Consider the following 17,330-nt stretch of genomic DNA (forward strand, 5'->3'; position numbering starts at 1 on the left):
TTTGTTACTATTAAATATATTTATTGTGTTGGAAAATCTATTCTGTGATACAACCATTAGGCCTGTTGAGAAGGAGCCCATAGCGTGTCTGGGGACAGCTCAGTGATAGATTCCCAGGTAGATCAAAACATGCAATAAACAAGTAGGGAAAGGTGGTGGTGAGCTTCTTACTATCTTATGTGTCCTGGAAGGTGACTGCAGAGGCACGTGAATACTGTGGTTACTTATAAAATCTTGAAATATGAGGCCTTAATTTTACAAACATCTCACTAACTTCACAAGGACAGAGTGTAAGCCAGATGTAAGGATAGGTACCTAAACAATAGTTTGAATAGGAGAAACCAAGCCTGTGAGAGAATATACAATTTTGCTTATGTTCTCCCTGAAATAAATGAACATTCACTGAGAACTAATTCACAAGTACACACATTTGCTGCATGTATTAAGCAACACTCAAATCTAATAGGAAGAGTGCTTAGTCTATTGTGAGCTTGAAATTTCCTTTCTTATTCTATTGTTTGAGTTTCCTGATACGGTCATAAGCCACTGACTCTATCTCAGACTCCATTGAAGAGCAGCATCCAAAAGTTTGATGACTACATTTTATAATGTATGAGTGCATCATGTTCCAATTGTAAAAAAAAAAAAAATAAGTTAAAATCACCACAGAGGAGATAGACTTCTCTATTTTTTGAAGGAATTATATGTTTCCTAACTTTAGTGGAGAGTAATCAGGACTTCACTTCAGGAGCTTCTATGTTCACATACAAGTAACTAGCCAACCTTCTAAAATGTGAGCTTTTCAGCAGTAAGTCTCTGAGCAGACAATTATATCTGGTGAATAAAAGTTACTTTTACATTAACCAAGGGTAGTTTTGTTTTCTTTGCAATCATTCTACTGAAAATTCTATTTTAAAAGTCATAAATAATGTCTATATACACTAAATGTATCACCAAAACAAAGAGCTGCAACTGCACAGTGCTTTCTAAAGTCTTTCTTTCATGTGACAGTGTCAATGAAACGGTTGTATAAAGGAAGCAGCTTTGTCCCTGTGGTTCTTCTAGAATCAGATTTCACTCTAAGTGACTGCTCCAGCATTGTCTGTGGCAAACTAATAGTCTGTATGGCTGCAACTTCTTGTTGTCATACCTGTGTTCTAGATGGTTTGGGGAAAAGATGGACATTTAGAACTCTTCTGTTCAAGACAAAACAGTAGTAGATACTGTTGTCAATCCATCTGCAAAATTGCTAAGGTCAAATCAAACCACAAGGAGGCTCAGATAGGCAGGTTAGCTGAATCGCCTTGTGTTTTAGTTACTTTTCTATTGCTGTGATAAAATATATGAACATGGCAACTTATTCTAAAGCTTAACTCTGGACTTACAGCTTCAGGGGGTTAGAGTCCATGATAGCACAGCAAATATTTGCTGGCAGGAACAACAGAGAGCTCACATCTTGGTCTGCACATTGGAAGCAGAGAGAAAAACACTAGGAATGGTGTGAGTGTTTTGAAATCTCAAAGCCCAAGTGACACACTTCCTCCAACCAGGCCATACCTCCTAATCCTTCCCAAGTAGTTCTATCAAGTAGGGACCAAGTATTCAAACATAAGAGTCCATGGCAAGCATTCTCATTCACCACCACATCATGGGTTAGGGTATGTGTAGAGGAGTGGTACACATGTTAGCAGTTGTCTATCACTGTCATCCACCAATACTGCCTTCAATACAATAGACAATGCTAACATTTACTTTTTTCTTGACTGTGAGGTATTTGCTGCTTTTTTTTCTTAAATCTTGTCTTTCAAAGAATGGTTTTGAACTTCTTTGTTTTAGGAAAGATACTCATTTTTCTTTTTCTTTTTTTCTTTGAAATAAGTGAATGTTGGTTCTACTGTCCTGTGTACAAGGAAATTCACAGACACCAATTTAAAAAAAAATAAGAGTAGCACGTGTCCATGAACTACACACACCTACTCATATATTTTAAATTATTCCTGGATTACATATAATATTCAATACCTAGAACAATAAATGAAATTTGATGGCTATGTTGTGATAGTTATACTTAGTCTGATTTTGAAGATAGGGATTGAACCAGGACTTCAATGAGCATCACACACTCACGCCACCTCAGAGGCACTGCCACATGATTTCATTGTTTTCTCTTAAAAGACACTTGGTTAATTCTCTTCTGGTTACTTTGCAAATATCAGCTTATTAATTTCTTTGACAAAAACCCTTTGGGGCAACACTATCAGCATCCTATTTATAGAAAAGGAGACAAAGGTATATAATTTGTCCAGGTCTATAGAGAGTGAGTGACAAAACCATGATTCAGTGTTCCTAAATATTATCTATTTCCTAGGTCACAGTTACATGTTTCTTCAAGATGCTTCTTTTATTCTTTACCTCTGCAGTGTTACATCTTTAATTACTAGCTAATCAATATTTATTTCCTGCAAGCTCCATAAAAAGATCATCTTACTGTGTCATATCTTCCCATATGCACATGAATATGCACATATGTATATGTGTTTTCAGACAGTGTCTCCCTACATAGCTCTCACTGACACGGAGCTCACTATGCAGACCATGCTTACCTTAAACTCTTATAGATTCCCCTACTAATGCCTCTCAAGTGTTGGGATTGAAGGTGTGTGCCACCACACCTTACTGTGTTTCTAATGTAAAAGCAAGGAATCTAATAATTACCTTGTCTTAAGTTCACTACTAACAAAAAAGTAATATGATTTGTATTTTTCATGATTCATGTGTGTCTGTGTATTTGAGTACAAAATGTAATGATGTTATAATTAAATAATAAACTCACCCCCAACAAATATTTACCAGAGTGGAGGTAAATATTTGTAACTACTAAAAAATTGTCTTGAAATAAATACTTTGATTTATTTTGGGGCACTTTATTGTATCTTTTTTAGTTGAACATTTAAAGAACTAATGATTTCATACAGAGTATAGACTGTATTTGGATTCTAATTCGAAAAAACCAACAACACGAGACATTTTGTGGAAAACCGGGAAAGCTCTAACAGACTGAGTTATAGCTATATCCAAGAAGTATTTCTATATGTCTATTATGGTAATAATTTGTAATTATATTTTAAAGGCTTTGCTAATTATAAATGACAGCAGAATATTTAAGGCATAAATATAATCTATGTGAAATTTGCTTTTGAAAATTCTAGATAGACATACAATTTTAAGAGAAAAATATTAAATGAAAAAAATTCACAGACACATGGTGGCGCTATAGGATAAGATGAAACAGTGCCTAGCCAGCCCTGTGGGTTCCACTATCCAAAGGACCAGAGAACAGCCAATTCAATGAGAAGGGAGGTATTACAGGAGCTTCACGGACAGAGCTGCCAAGGGATTTTCAATAGCAATAACCGGCCTTTATCTCTCAAATTTGGGACTGGATTTAAATTTTGGAGTAAAAGAAGTCACCTGAAGGAACCATGGGAACCAGAAGGGCTCTCATCCTGCAGAAAAGGCAAGTCTTGGTTTTCTTTGTTTTGCTGGGATTGTCTCAGGCGAGTACTGAATCATTGCGCTATTCTGTAGCAGAGGAAACAGAAATTGGCTCTTTTGTGGCTAATCTGGCAAGGGATTTAGGGCTGGGGGTTGCGGAGCTATCCTCCAGGGAGGCCAGGGTAGTGTCAGATGATAATAAGAAGCATTTACTCCTTAATTTGCTGACCGGAGATATGCTCCTGAATGAACGACTGGACCGTGAAGAGCTGTGTGGCTCCACCCAGCCCTGTGTGCTGCCCTTTCAAGTGGTACTGGAAAACCCTTTACAGTTCTATCGAGCTGAGCTGCACATCAGAGATATAAATGATCATTCCCCTGCATTCCTAGACAAGGAAATAACTATTAAAATACCAGAAAGTGCTACTATCGGAGCCACATTCTTAATTGAGAATGTGCAGGATCTGGACATAGGAAGCAACAGTCTCCAGGACTACAGCATTAGCCCCAGTTCTCATTTCTATGTTAAAGTTCATGACAGTGGTGATGGAAAGATATATCCAGAGCTGGTACTGGATAAAGCTTTAGATCATGAGGAGGAATCTGAGCTTAGATTGACACTTACAGCACTGGATGGTGGGTCTCCACCCAGGTCTGGGACAACGCTGATTGTCATAAAAGTCTTGGACATCAATGATAACGCTCCCGAGTTTGCTCAGAGTCTCTATGAGGTGCAGGTCCCAGAGGACACACCCATTGGCTCCAGTATTATTATCATCTCTGCTAAAGATTTAGATATGGAGAATTATGGGAAAATAACATATTCATTTTTGCATACAACAGAAGATATTAGAAAAACCTTTGAAATCAACCCAACATCTGGGAAAGTCAATTTGAGATCACTACTGGATTTTGAAGTAATACAATCCTATTCTGTAAATATTCAAGCAACAGATGGTGGAGGTCTTTCAGCAAAATGCACTCTTTCAGTTAAAGTATTAGATATAAATGACAATGCACCAGAAGTGATCATATCATCAATTACAAAGACTATTCCAGAGAATGCTTCAGAGACCCTGGTCGCTCTGTTCAGTGTCCGAGATCAAGATTCTGGAGACAATGGAAGGGTCATTTGCTCTATTCAGGACGACCTTCCATTTATTCTGAAAACCACCTTCAAGAACTTTTTCACTCTACTTTCTGAAAAAGCACTGGACAGAGAGAGCAGAGCTGAGTTCAATATCACCATCACTGTCTCGGACATGGGCACACCCAGGCTCACAACCCAGCACACCATAACAGTGCAGGTGTCCGACATCAACGACAACGCCCCTGCCTTCACCCAAACCTCCTACACCATGTTCGTCCACGAGAACAACAGCCCCGCCCTGCACATAGGCACCATCAGTGCCACAGACTCAGACTCAGGCTCCAATGCCCACATCACCTACTCGCTGTTGTCGGCTCAGGACCCACAGCTGTCCCTCACCTCGCTAATCTCCATCAACGCAGACAACGGGCAGCTGTTTGCTCTAAGGGCGCTGGACTATGAGACCCTGCAGACCTTCGAGTTCCTCGTGGGTGCCACAGACCGAGGCTCACCCGCGCTCAGCAGTCAGGCTCTGGTGCAGGTGGTGGTGCTGGACGACAATGACAATGCGCCCTTCGTGCTCTACCCTCTGCAGAATGCCTCTGCACCCTGCACTGAGCTGCTGCCCAGGGCTGCGGAGCCTGGATATCTGGTCACCAAGGTGGTGGCTGTGGATCGCGACTCTGGCCAGAATGCCTGGCTGTCATTTCAGCTGCTTAAGGCCACTGAGCCAGGGCTGTTCAGCGTGTGGGCACACAACGGCGAGGTGCGCACCACCAGGCTGCTGAGTGAGCGCGATGTGCCCAAGCACAGGCTGGTGCTGCTGGTCAAGGACAATGGCGATCCTCCGCGCTCTGCCAGTGTCACACTGCACGTGCTAGTGGTGGATGGCTTCTCTCAGCCCTACCTGCCTCTGCCAGAGGTGGCACGCAATCCCGCGCACGAAGAGGACGCCCTAACACTCTACCTGGTCATTGCCTTGGCATCTGTGTCTTCTCTCTTCCTCTTGTCTGTGCTGATGTTCGTGGGGGTGAGGCTGTGCAGGAGAGCCAGAGCAGCCTCTCTGGGAGGCTGCTCTGTGCCTGAGAGAAACTTTCCTGGCCATCTGGTGGACATTACCGGCACGGGAACCCTGTCCCAGAACTACCAGTACGAGGTGTGTTTGACAGGAAGTACTGGGACAAATGAGTTCAAATTCCTGAAGCCAGTCATGCCCAGTCTTCAACTCCATGACCCTGATTCTAATATGCTGGAAAAGGAGAACTTTCGGAATAGCCTTGGTTTTAATATTCACTAAAATTTCCTTTAAACTCTTAATATTTTCTTTCTATTGACAAACTGTAAATGGTTGTTTTTCTTAATCTGTATTGGATTTAAGGTTTTACTGATGTTGCATGCATTTTTGTCTCACGTGTTTTTCTCACAGTTACTTTGAACATCTTTACTGGGATTAGAGTGATGCGAAGAAACAATCTGCACGTTTTGTTTTGTTTATTTTGTTGAAGTGTTATGTTCATGGCTCTGCTGTTTCTTATAGAAGACACAGCAGTGGGAATGCTGATTTAAGTATTTAGAGTCAATGAGTTGGCTGGTGATTACTATAATACTGGATTGCGTCCACAAGCAGGCAGCCCTGGATTTATCTACAGTAAAAGACATGGAGGGAGGGAATGGATGGAGGGAAGGAAGGAACTAAAAGGGGGCAAATGTTACCATATATGAGAGTTTCCCCAATATACTATTAAAACTCAACAGAGAGTCTAAATGTTGTTGTACCTGGATAGAAACTGTATTGGATCATTTGTAATATTCTCTGTTAGATTATTTCATCAGAAAATAATAATTTCCTTTAATTGTTGCCCCTCCATAGCCAGTGGTAGAGGCCTTTGTTTTACAGTGTTTTTAAGAATTGCTTTCTTTGTAATTTCTCCTTCTCTGATTTCTAGTGATGCTTTCTAATTATCCAAATATTATAGGTCTTGATATTGCTGCTCTTTTGTCTTTAAATGCACATTTTTTTGGTTAAATTTGTAGTACTCTATACCACTTATTGCTAATGCAGATAATACTTCATAAACTTATCTTAAATAAAATAGTCTTATACCAGAAGAGAACAGGATAAAATCTTCTTGGGAAGTAAAATAAAGATTTTTAAATTTAATTTTATTCACGCATTGATTGATTGATTGATTGATTGATTGATTGATTGATTGATTTTCAAATCAAGGTTTCTTTGTGTAGCCCTGGCTTTCCTGGAATTAACTCTGTTGACCAGGCTGGCCTCAAAGATCCACAAAGATCCAGCTGCCTCTCCCTCCCCAGTGCTATGATTAAAGGTGTGTCCAACTACCCATCATCACCCAGAAAAAATGAGTATTTTAAATGATTTAATTTTTTACTTTATGTGCATTGGTGTTTTGTCCCCATGTATGTCTGTGTGAAGGTATCATATCCCCTAGAACTGGAGTTACAGACAGTTGTGAGCTGCCATGTGTGTGCTGGGCATTGACCACAGGTCCTCTGGGAGAACAGCCAGTGTTCTGAACTGATAAGCCATCTCTCTCTAAATAAAGTTTGTAAAGTGTTAAAAATGACTTATATTTACCATTTCTAATCATTAATAAAAGGAAATATAATCCAAGTGTGGAAGCACAAGTGTGTAATCCCACCAGTCAGGCAACTGGTGAAAGAGAATCATCAATTCAAGGTCGGCCTGGATTACATAGTAAGGTTTTTCCTTAAAAAAGAAATAAAGAAGAAAACAGAACTTCACATGCTGTATCTTTCCATAATCTAAGCACGTGAGAGACTGGAGTGTGAAGCCAGCCTGACTCTGTGAGACAGAGTCTCAAAAATTAAAAAGAAGCAGAGTGGTGAATTAGGATTAAAATCCCCACACTTGAGAGACACTGAGGTAACAGGACCATCATGAATTGCAGGACAATCATGCTATGCAGTGAATTCAAGACCAGCCTATGCTACAGACTGGGACTCTGTTTCAAAATGATCCACTAGCTGTTAAAAATAAGAATGAAAGGCACAAATATCATGACTAGTTGTGTAGGCCTAGCAGGTAGGTCTTGAAGGTCTACAAGGCCTTGGCCTCACTCTCAACTCCCGGCAGAGAATAATATGGGATGTCCAAAGTTCAATTTTTAGCATGCAAAAAAGGGCAAGTAATATTATAAAATATTAATAATGCTTTATGGAATCTCTAAGATATAGAATACATCTATATCCAAAAGAATCTATTCTTTTTGGTTATTTGAATTTATGATTAATAAATGCCTAATTATATTATAAATTATAAAGTCTCCACTCTGTAGATGGGCAGTTCAGTGGAGGATTATAGACAGATATATTAATAGCAGCGTGGATATAGGACTAGTACACGGATACATTTTTGTAATTAAATGTAATTTATGCTGCCCTCTGCTTTCACTGGAAGCAATTAGCTATTAAGACAGCTCAAATTTAATGTTGAAATGTAGAGAATGTATAATTACAATATGTGTAATTTTCTGGGACCATTTAAAATCTTGGGAAAGCTAAACCTTCGTGACAATGGTTTACATGTTGGGGATCAAACCCTAACAAACAGAGACATTTACAGAAGCATTTCTGATTAATCACATGGAGAGTAAACTAGAAATACATCAGACCTTGTGTGGTGAACCTGCTTTTCATCCTTAAATTTAATCAGCTATCCCTGACAGGCATTAATCTTAGGTCTGTCAAGAGAAAATCAAATGTAGGCTTTTATAAAATAAATTATACCCTAAACATAGATGACTTACACAATTGCTTTGCATTATTAATATTCTTGACAACTGCATACCCAGGAAACATGAAGCCATGATTGAGAGCCACCAGGAAACAAAACAATGCTAAGATAACATGGAAGGGTGGTGGGATAGAGAGATTGGCTCAGACATTCAGAGTGGGAATTCCATTCCCACTCCCTGCGCCTGGCAGCTCAACTGTAACTCTAGCTCCAGAGAAACTGACGCCTTCTCTGACCTCTGCCACCACCTGCACTGACACATGTACATATAGACACGCAGACACATCAACATTAACATGACACATTAGATAAGGACAAAATTAAGCTTCCATAGTGAAAATCACATTAATCAAAAATTTAAAAATTTAATTTTTTTATTGATTCTTTGTGAATTTCACATTATGCACCCCAATCCCACTCATCTTCCTGGCCCTTTGCATCTTCCCTCTGCCTTGGCAACCTCCTCTCGAAAAAAATGAAAAATAAAATTAAAATAATTTTTAAAAATCTCATTATAGAAGCTCCAGTATGCCATAGAAAGCCTCAGGCTTCTGCTACACTCTCAATATTGGATCCTCACTAGAACTCTTCTTGGATACCCTGTTGTTGCCCCGTATCATAAGACCCTGCAGTTTGGATCCACATGACTTGCCCCTTCAAGAGTTTCAGCAGTTCATAGATGGGGTAGATGAATGGGGGTGAACCAACTCAAAGCACTGGATATGAGCCTGGATATGGGTGGTAGGTGAGTTGGTCAGCCCAATAGCTCTCCTGCACCCATACCACCAGGGTGAGCTCTCCAGCACTGCCCCAGCTAGTTCACCTAAAGCCACAACCAGCAAGGGGTGGGGTCAACTCTCCTGTTCCCATGCCCTGGGACTGGCTCACCCAAACCTTCACCACCAAGGCTAGCACTACTGTGCTGCCCAGGCTAGGTGCTGGCCTGATCTCCTGAGTGCTGCAGAGGCAAGGGGCCAGGCCAACTCTTCTCATAGAGGCTCGCCTGAGTCCCCACCACCAGGACCAGCTTTACTGTGCTGCCTGAATGAGGTGTGAGCGTCTGCTCTCTAGAGTGCTGTAGCCAATGAGGGACCAGGCCAGCTCTGCACAGCCCTTGAATATCAACATGGCTGCAGGAAGCAGCCAAGACCAGAGATATCCGCATGGCTTTTGGTGGTGATACAGACCACAAACATCAACACAGATCCCTGCTGCTGCATAGCCACAGACCTGAACATGTCCCTCAGTGGCAGCATGGGCCAGGACTTCACCATAGCCTCAGGTGACAGGGAAGGCTCCTCACATCAGGCTGTTCCCCTCCACTCTCAGGTGTCCAGTCCCACCTGTCTTCATAGTGCTCGAACCATTCCGATTCTCTTTCTCTCCCATCTCTCTATCACACCTTTGCATGTTATAGTAGTGGCTAAGGGTTGATGAGCCTCTGGGTATCTTCTGCCCATGCACACTGTGTGGTGGCCCAAAAATCAAGTTTTTAAAACAAAATAAAAGATAAAAAATACTTAGACATGTTAAAGATGTTTTAATACAATTTATACATTATGAAACTTAGGAAGTTAATATGATGAAAATACAAGAGGAGGTGGTTAAAAATACAGGACTGGGTTTTTTTTAAAAAAAAGATTCAAAAAGAGAGATGAGAATTTTGGTTTGGTTTGGTTTGGTTTGGTTTGGTTTGGTTTGGTTTGGTTTGGTTTGGTTTGGTTTGGTTTGCTTGTGGTTTTTGATTTTTGATGACAGGGTTTCTGTGTGTATCCCTGTAGACCAAGCTGGCCTCGAACTCAAATATCTGCCTACTTCTGCCTCCTAAGTTCTGGAATTAAATGTGTGCACCACCACTGCTCAGCAAGAGAAATGAGAAAACTTTAACCAGAACAATATTTGAAGAAATCAAGACTGGGGGACATCTAGAGCTAATGACAACATCAGCAAACAAATCCAAGAGGTTGCTGTAAATCTAAAAGAATACATTACAGAGATGTTCTTGTCTATAAACATCATAGTGAAAACTTAGAAAACCAAAGACAAAGAGAAATTGTAATTTAAAAATTGCAGGAAATAGAAATTTAACTTCAACACATGACAATTACACTGTTCAAACCGATTTGTCTTTCTCAGTAGAAACATTGGAAAGTAAGAGAACTTCAATTTTCTAAAAGAAGTAAGAAAAACCTTTTCTCCAGTTTTTGTTTAGTCACCAAAAAAGAGAATAAAACAAACTTGATGTCATTTTAGTTTCAAGTTACTAGAGATCACAGGAAGAAGGGATATGAGTACACTTTCTTTTCATTGGCCCGTACCTTGCCACAGATGTGGATCTAGCAGTTTGACTCTGTTTTTGATCTGAAATGACATTGTCTCTTCCTCTCCTGACAAAGTGACACTATGAGGCCCAGGCTGGGTTCAAACTGGTGATGACCATGCCTCAGCCTCTGGAGTGCTGGAATTCTGAGAGTGTACCATCATGTCTGACTCCAGATTCATTTCTACTCTAGAAGAGTCAACCCATGACCATGGAGATGGTCGTCTTTTATGGCTGTGTACTCTCTCCTTTCTCCCTTGTTCCTTTGTTCACTCTCTTCCCATGACAGGACCTTCCAGAAATGAGTACAAGTAAAAAGAAAAGTCCCTTGTACATGCAAGAGAAGTACTCTACCACTGAGCTACATCCCCAGAAAACACAATTTCAAACATCCTTACGTTGTGTTCTATTATTTTTCTTAAAGGGTCTCAAGACCTCACTTTATCCCAGCAAATCTTAACATTGTCACTGGAGTTCTCTTATTTCCCCAGTTTATTTTTATAATGGAAGATCAGATGTGTAGCTACAGGCATGCTCCATGATCAGTTTAAACTCTTAAATACCCAAGATGTCCTTAAGTTAAAAATTCTCCTTCCCAAAAACTACAACCGTATCCCCCTCCAGCTGCATGTATATCCCTCTTTTTCTTCTTTATGAGTTTACAACCATTGATTAATATCCCTAGTATCGTTTAGTTTTCAAATTTTATAAACAAAGTAATATTTCCTTGTTATAATAATGTATGATTTGTCTATGGCTTCATCCTACATTATTCCACAGTTTTGGTGAAAATCCATTATTATATTTTTAGTTGAGGCTAGCGTCATCTCCTATCTCTATTATTGCAACCAGCTATCACCTGTGTCCAGTTTTTATATTATTCCTTTCTAGTTTATTCTTAACTCTGAAACATACCCATCTTTTAAAAAATAAAACTTTGACTATATGACTTTTCTGTTCAGAACACTGTAACCCTCTTACATTTCCACTGGCATGCCTTAAACACTGTTTGCTTGCCTTTACAATTTCAGCCTTCACCATTTTTTCTTGCACTGTATCATTGCCATGATCTTATTTTGGTTCTTTTAAAACACACCTCTCATTTTAGATTTGCACCGTGGTGTTTTGCCTTTCCCTGAGAGCAGGGATTCACATACCACTGAACTATGCCTCCAACCCTCCCATAATTTTTGTTTGGATTACTTCCACTTATTTTACATGTATCAGTTTAGAATATGTTTTCTCCAGGAAGGCCTGTTCTCCACTTCCAACGTTTGGTTAGCTGATCCTCAACTATTATCTTCTTTTGGCACAAACCTTCCTCGTCAAGGTAGCCATGATGCTTCCTGTTAAGGGTCCATTCTCTTTCTCTCCGTCTCAGGGCAGAAACAGCTTCCTCATGGTTATCATTCAATTCCCAATGCTTATGGGTATTACTTGGTCAAGTATATGCTTAATAACATTTTCAGAGCAAACCATGGGATACATAAATAAAACACATAGACCCATGCTGTTAGACGCCCTGAGTGTGCAAAATAGTGAAGTTAAGTTTTACAGTTTTATGTTGACAGAATTCAGAGACATCAAACTTTATTTTTTAGTATTTCTACTACAGCCAAGGAAGTCTCCTATGAGTATTCCTAAGAAAATGGTAATATTTACCTAGCCCAAAATGTCCATCTTCCCCCAGACAACTATTTGCACATACCAGACTCAACTTCAAGTGCGTAAGCACACCATTCTGCCTTTTCTGAGATCATTTGATAATACCTTGAAGAGATATATAGGTTGCCATTTGCAGTTTTCCTAAGAATCTCTTACTCATTTTTGTAAAATCAATGACATGTGAGTTCTTTGAACTATCTTTAGTTTTACAGTTATCTTTAAGGAAGAACATAAACTGTTTGAAACAAAGATTCTACCTTAAACAATTTTATCAACACAGATCTGTCAGATAGTAACTTATTGGATAATCACAAAAACTGCAACCCAGAAATGGAAATTAATATTTTGTCTCCAATGTACTTGACTTTGAAACCCATCGACCTGCATAGTCACATGGTGGCGCTGCAGGATAGGATGAGACAATGTTTCCTAACGGCAGCTCGGGTTTCCTTTAACTAGCAGAAGCAAAAACACAGGATAAAACAGCACACAGGCTTTCTACAAAGGTGGGACACCCACAAGACCTTCCATAAAGGATCAAAAATCTATAAATTCCAAAGGTCCAGATGAGCGGAGCCACTCTCTAGCTACCAGAGACTGAGCAGAGACAACACTGCAGAAAGCATTTTATCTAAGGAATGATGGAGCCTGGAGTAGGACCTGCTCGGCATATAAGGCAAGTGCTGGTTTTCTTTATTTTCCTGGAAGTGTCCTCCGTTCTTTCCGAGACCTGGAGTTACTCTGTGGCAGAAGAAATGGAGACTGGCTCCTCTATAGCCAATATAATTAAAGATATGGATGTGGGTGATCTGGCTGCACGGGGGGCCAGAGTTATATTTGATGACTACCAGCCTTATTTGCGGTTAGAACTGGAGACTGGCAACTTGCTTTTGAATGAAAAACTGGACAGGGAGGCACTTTGTTCTACCAGTGAACCCTGTATATTGCATTTCCAGGTGTTATTGGAAAATCCTCTGCAATTTTTTCAGGCTGAGCTTTTGATTGAAGACATAAATGACCATACTCCCATGTTTCTAGAAAAACGCATATTTTTAAATATCTCAGAAGGTGCTATTCCAGGAACCTCATTCCAAGTGGAAAATGCTCAGGACTTGGATATAGAGATGAATGGTATCCAAAACTATTCGATAAGTCCCAACCCCTATTTCTACCTTAAGTTAAAAGACAGTGGTAAAGGAAGAAGATATCCAGAACTGGTACTGGCTAAATCTCTGGACAGAGAAAAGGAGGCTTCAATTAGCTTAATACTAACAGCTATGGATGGTGGGTCTCTGCCCAGGTCAGGGACTGTACTTGTTCAAGTTGTGGTTCTGGATGTTAATGACAATGCCCCTGAGTTTGACAAACCCCTGTATGAGGTCCAAGTACCAGAAAACAGTTCTGTGGACTCACTGGTAATCAAGGTGTCTGCTGCAGATTTGGATTCTGGAATAAATGGAGAAATATCTTATTCATTTTCTCATATCTCTAGAGATGTACAAAAGACATTTGAAATCCATCCAATCTCTGGTGAAGTCCATTTGAAAACACTCGTAGATTTTGAGGTAATTCAGTCTTATACAATAAATGTTCAAGCCATTGATGGTGGCGGTCTCTCTGGAAAATCAGTCGTTATTGTTCAGGTTACAGACGTGAATGACAACCCACCAGAAATAGTCATTACATCTCTTATGAGTCCTATCCCAGAGAACGGTTTGTCAGAGATGGTGGTTGCTGTTTTCAGTTTACGGGACCAAGACTCTGGAGAAAACGGGAGAATGGAGTGTTCAATTCAGGACAAACTCCCTTTTCTCTTAAAACCTACTTTCAAAAATTTCTACACTCTAGTAACAGAGCATCCACTGGACAGAGAGAGCAGAGCTGAGTACAATATCACCATCACTGTCTCCGATCTGGGCAAACCCAGGCTCACAACCCAGCACACCATAACAGTGCACGTCTCCGACATCAACGACAATGCCCCTGTCTTCACCCAAACATCCTACACCATGTTCGTCCATGAGAACAACAGCCCCGTCCTGCACATAGGCACCATCAGTGCCACAGACTCAGACTCAGGCTCCAATGCCCACATCACCTACTCGCTGCTGCCACCCCAAGATCCACAGCTGGGCCTCACCTCACTAATCTCCATCAACACAGACAATGGGCAGCTGTTTGCACTAAGGGCGCTGGACTATGAGACCCTGCAGTCCTTCGAGTTCCGCGTGAGCGCCACAGACCGAGGCTCACCCGCGCTCAGCAGCCAGGCTCTGGTGCAGGTGGTGGTGCTGGATGACAATGACAATGCGCCCTTCGTGCTCTACCCGCTGCAGAATGCCTCTGCACCCTGCACTGAGCTGCTGCCCAGGGCTGCGGAGCCTGGCTACCTGGTCACCAAGGTGGTGGCTGTGGATCGCGACTCTGGACAGAACGCCTGGCTGTCATTCCAGCTGCTCAAGGCCACGGAGCCTGGGCTGTTCAGCGTGTGGGCGCACAATGGCGAGGTGCGCACCACCAGGCTGCTGAGCGAGCGAGATGTGCCCAAGCACAGGCTGGTGCTGCTGGTCAAGGACAATGGCGAGCCTCCGCGCTCTGTCAGTGTCACTCTGCACCTGTTGGTGGTAGATGGCTTCTCCCAGCCCTACCTGCCTCTGCCAGAGGTGGCGCGCGACCCCACACACGTGGATGAGGATGCGCTCACACTGTACTTGGTCATTGCCTTGGCTTCTGTTTCTTCTCTCTTCCTCTTGTCTGTGCTGTTGTTCGTGGGGGTGAGGCTCTGCAGGAGGGCCAGGGCGGCCTCTCTGGGTGGCTATTCTGAACCTGATGGCCACTTTCCTGGCCACCTGGTGGACTTCAGCGGTGCGGGGACCCTGTCCCAGAGCTACCAGTATGAGGTGTGTCTGACAGGAGTGTCGGATTCCAAAGATATTCGGTTCCTAAAGCCTGTCTCCCAACCTTGATCAGGCTGTGAACTGCATGAAAGAAAATTCCTCCTTTATGAATGGTTTGGATACAATTAGCAATTTGTTGCCTCTTGTCGTGATTCCTGATGAACCCTGGTTCTTTTTAAGCATTCTTGTCTTCTGTTGTTTTATCGTCATGAGGAGCTTCTAACGTTTTGCCTTTATTTTACTAATTCAGGAGATGATAACTTTCATGTATATCCTTTCAGGTTGGTCTCTTTTTTAAAAATCATTTCCTGATGAAGACAGAGAGCTTTACTCATTACTGACAAGTCACAGTTTCTTCCATTGTTAAATTCTCAAAATTAATCATTTGATTTGAAAATCCTCACCTTCGTTCTATTTGACTGTTATCCAGAAAAAAAATTGGAAACATTCATGTTTTGAAGATAAATGTGACACATATGTAATGAATTATAAGAGTATCTTCTGTCTAATCTAATATTATGATTTCCTATCTAGAATATTTAGGGTGTCTGGAAAATGCATGGTTTTGTTGTACAGCAGTATAAATCGGGGATGTCAAACCTCTGAAATGTCAAGACTTTTACTGATTTAATGAATGCCCAATATGTAATACATATCAATATTGTTAAAAATGTTTTTAGATTTTCTCTAAACTTGTAAAAAGCTAGATTCCTTCTGTGACATTTGTTTAGCCCACCTCACATTTTCTGAAAGTATCTCTTTTCAGCATAGGTATAGGATCAAAGTTCAGTTTGTTTTGAACAACTCAGGTCCCTCTGTGTTTTCAAACAATTGGATCGAGTGATGGGCATTGCTAATCTAAGCTGAACCAGTCTGATCCTGGTTACTCTTAAATTCACTTTATAAACCAGATGTATTCTGGTCTCTCTGTTAGGAATGTTACTAGAAAGTGATGTCATCTTACGGTGTCAGGTCAAATGTCAAACCTCTGAGAGATGAAAGGAAAGAAATACCAAGCACGTAATCTTGTGGAGGACCTTCATTTTGATATGACTTTCCTTATGGGTTGGGACCTGGGGACAGAGACCTAAGATGTGCTCTTGTAATAAATGCTCCCAGTACAGCTTGGTAAATGTTTGTTTGTTTGTTTGTTTGTTTTGATATTCTTGCCTGGATTAGTGACCTATACCTGTTAATTTTATTTTTATTGAGACTTTCATGTTAATATAGCACAATTAAAAATGTTTGCAGACTATTACAGTAGCATAGAAAAGACATGTGAAGCTTCTGTCTAAATGGAAAAATTTGAAGCTAGGAGTAGTGGTTGTCTCAGGAAGCTGAGGCAAGGTCTTGACAAGCCTTAGTATTTTTCCTTTAATAAAAAGATGGTTTAGAGAATTGCTACCGAGGAAAATGCTGTCTTGTTTATCAGCTTATTATAAAATAGATAGGATATTAACAAAGGAAAAAAACATTTACAATAGGTGAAAAATCCACACAATTTTGTGTTTTATTCTATGCTGAATTAAGTAAATATTTGCTGAGCTTCTTCTCTGTCCCAAAGGTTATTTTGGATAATGGGTGCAGCAGTAATGCCAATAGCGGGGAGTACTTCCTGGTTACACAAAAGAAATGATCCAACATATTCATTTATGCTACATATGGTGAAAAACAGCAGGAAGAAAAAATATGGGGTATGGGGTGCTTTCACATGAATTTTCCCATAGTTTAATAGTTGTACACAATTTTAAGTTGCTAACCATATATAGAAAGTATATTATGAACTGGAAGTAACATGTAGATTTTTTCATTATGAAACACAACCAACTGAAACCACAATTTTGATACCTAGGAGACATAAAATTACAAAGAAACCCCAAAAGTATTAACCCCACTTTACGGTGAAAGAATTTCACATGGGTATATGTTACTAATTTTACAACGTGACTGAATACTGTGTCCCTCCCTGCCTCCCCACCTCCCTCCCTCCCTGCCTCCCCAGCTCCCTCCCTCCCTCCCTCTCCCTCTCCCTCTCCCTCTCCCTCTCCCTCTCCCTCTCCCTCTCCCTCTCCCTCTCCC

The 17,330-nt window shown here is 40.8% G+C and overlaps 2 protein-coding genes across 2 annotated transcripts; both read left to right on the top strand.

Annotated features, from left to right (window-relative positions):
• Window positions 1-3,329: 3,329 nt before the first annotated feature.
• LOC114629806 (protocadherin beta-14-like) lies at window positions 3,330-6,751 on the top strand. Its single transcript, XM_028777903.1, has one exon. It carries the CDS (start codon window positions 3,483-3,485, stop codon window positions 5,880-5,882), a length of 2,400 nt encoding a protein of 799 aa, XP_028633736.1. The 5' UTR covers window positions 3,330-3,482; the 3' UTR covers window positions 5,883-6,751.
• A 6,147-nt stretch (window positions 6,752-12,898) lies between these two features.
• On the top strand, window positions 12,899-16,384 carry LOC114629808 (protocadherin beta-18-like). The gene is made up of 2 exons (XM_028777905.1): window positions 12,899-15,305; window positions 16,163-16,384. The coding sequence occupies exons 1-2, from the start codon at window positions 12,993-12,995 to the stop codon at window positions 16,202-16,204; spliced, it is 2,355 nt and encodes a 784-aa protein (XP_028633738.1). The 5' UTR covers window positions 12,899-12,992; the 3' UTR covers window positions 16,205-16,384.
• Window positions 16,385-17,330: the final 946 nt, after the last annotated feature.

This window comes from Grammomys surdaster, unplaced genomic scaffold (assembly GCF_004785775.1).
Source record: "Grammomys surdaster isolate TR1022 unplaced genomic scaffold, NIH_TR_1.0 317, whole genome shotgun sequence".
Taxonomy (NCBI): Eukaryota; Metazoa; Chordata; class Mammalia; order Rodentia; family Muridae; genus Grammomys; species Grammomys surdaster.

Bases quoted from the DNA above. Each gene is read 5' to 3' on its own strand.
- LOC114629806 (XM_028777903.1), top strand. From the start codon at position 3,483: ATGGGAACCAGAAGGGCTCTCATCCTGCAGAAAAGGCAAGTCTTGGTT.
- LOC114629808 (XM_028777905.1), top strand. From the start codon at position 12,993: ATGATGGAGCCTGGAGTAGGACCTGCTCGGCATATAAGGCAAGTGCTG. The intron at 15,306-16,162 runs GTCTCCCAACCT...TTTATAAACCAG, and splicing joins ATATTCGGTTCCTAAAGCCT to ATGTATTCTGGTCTCTCTGT.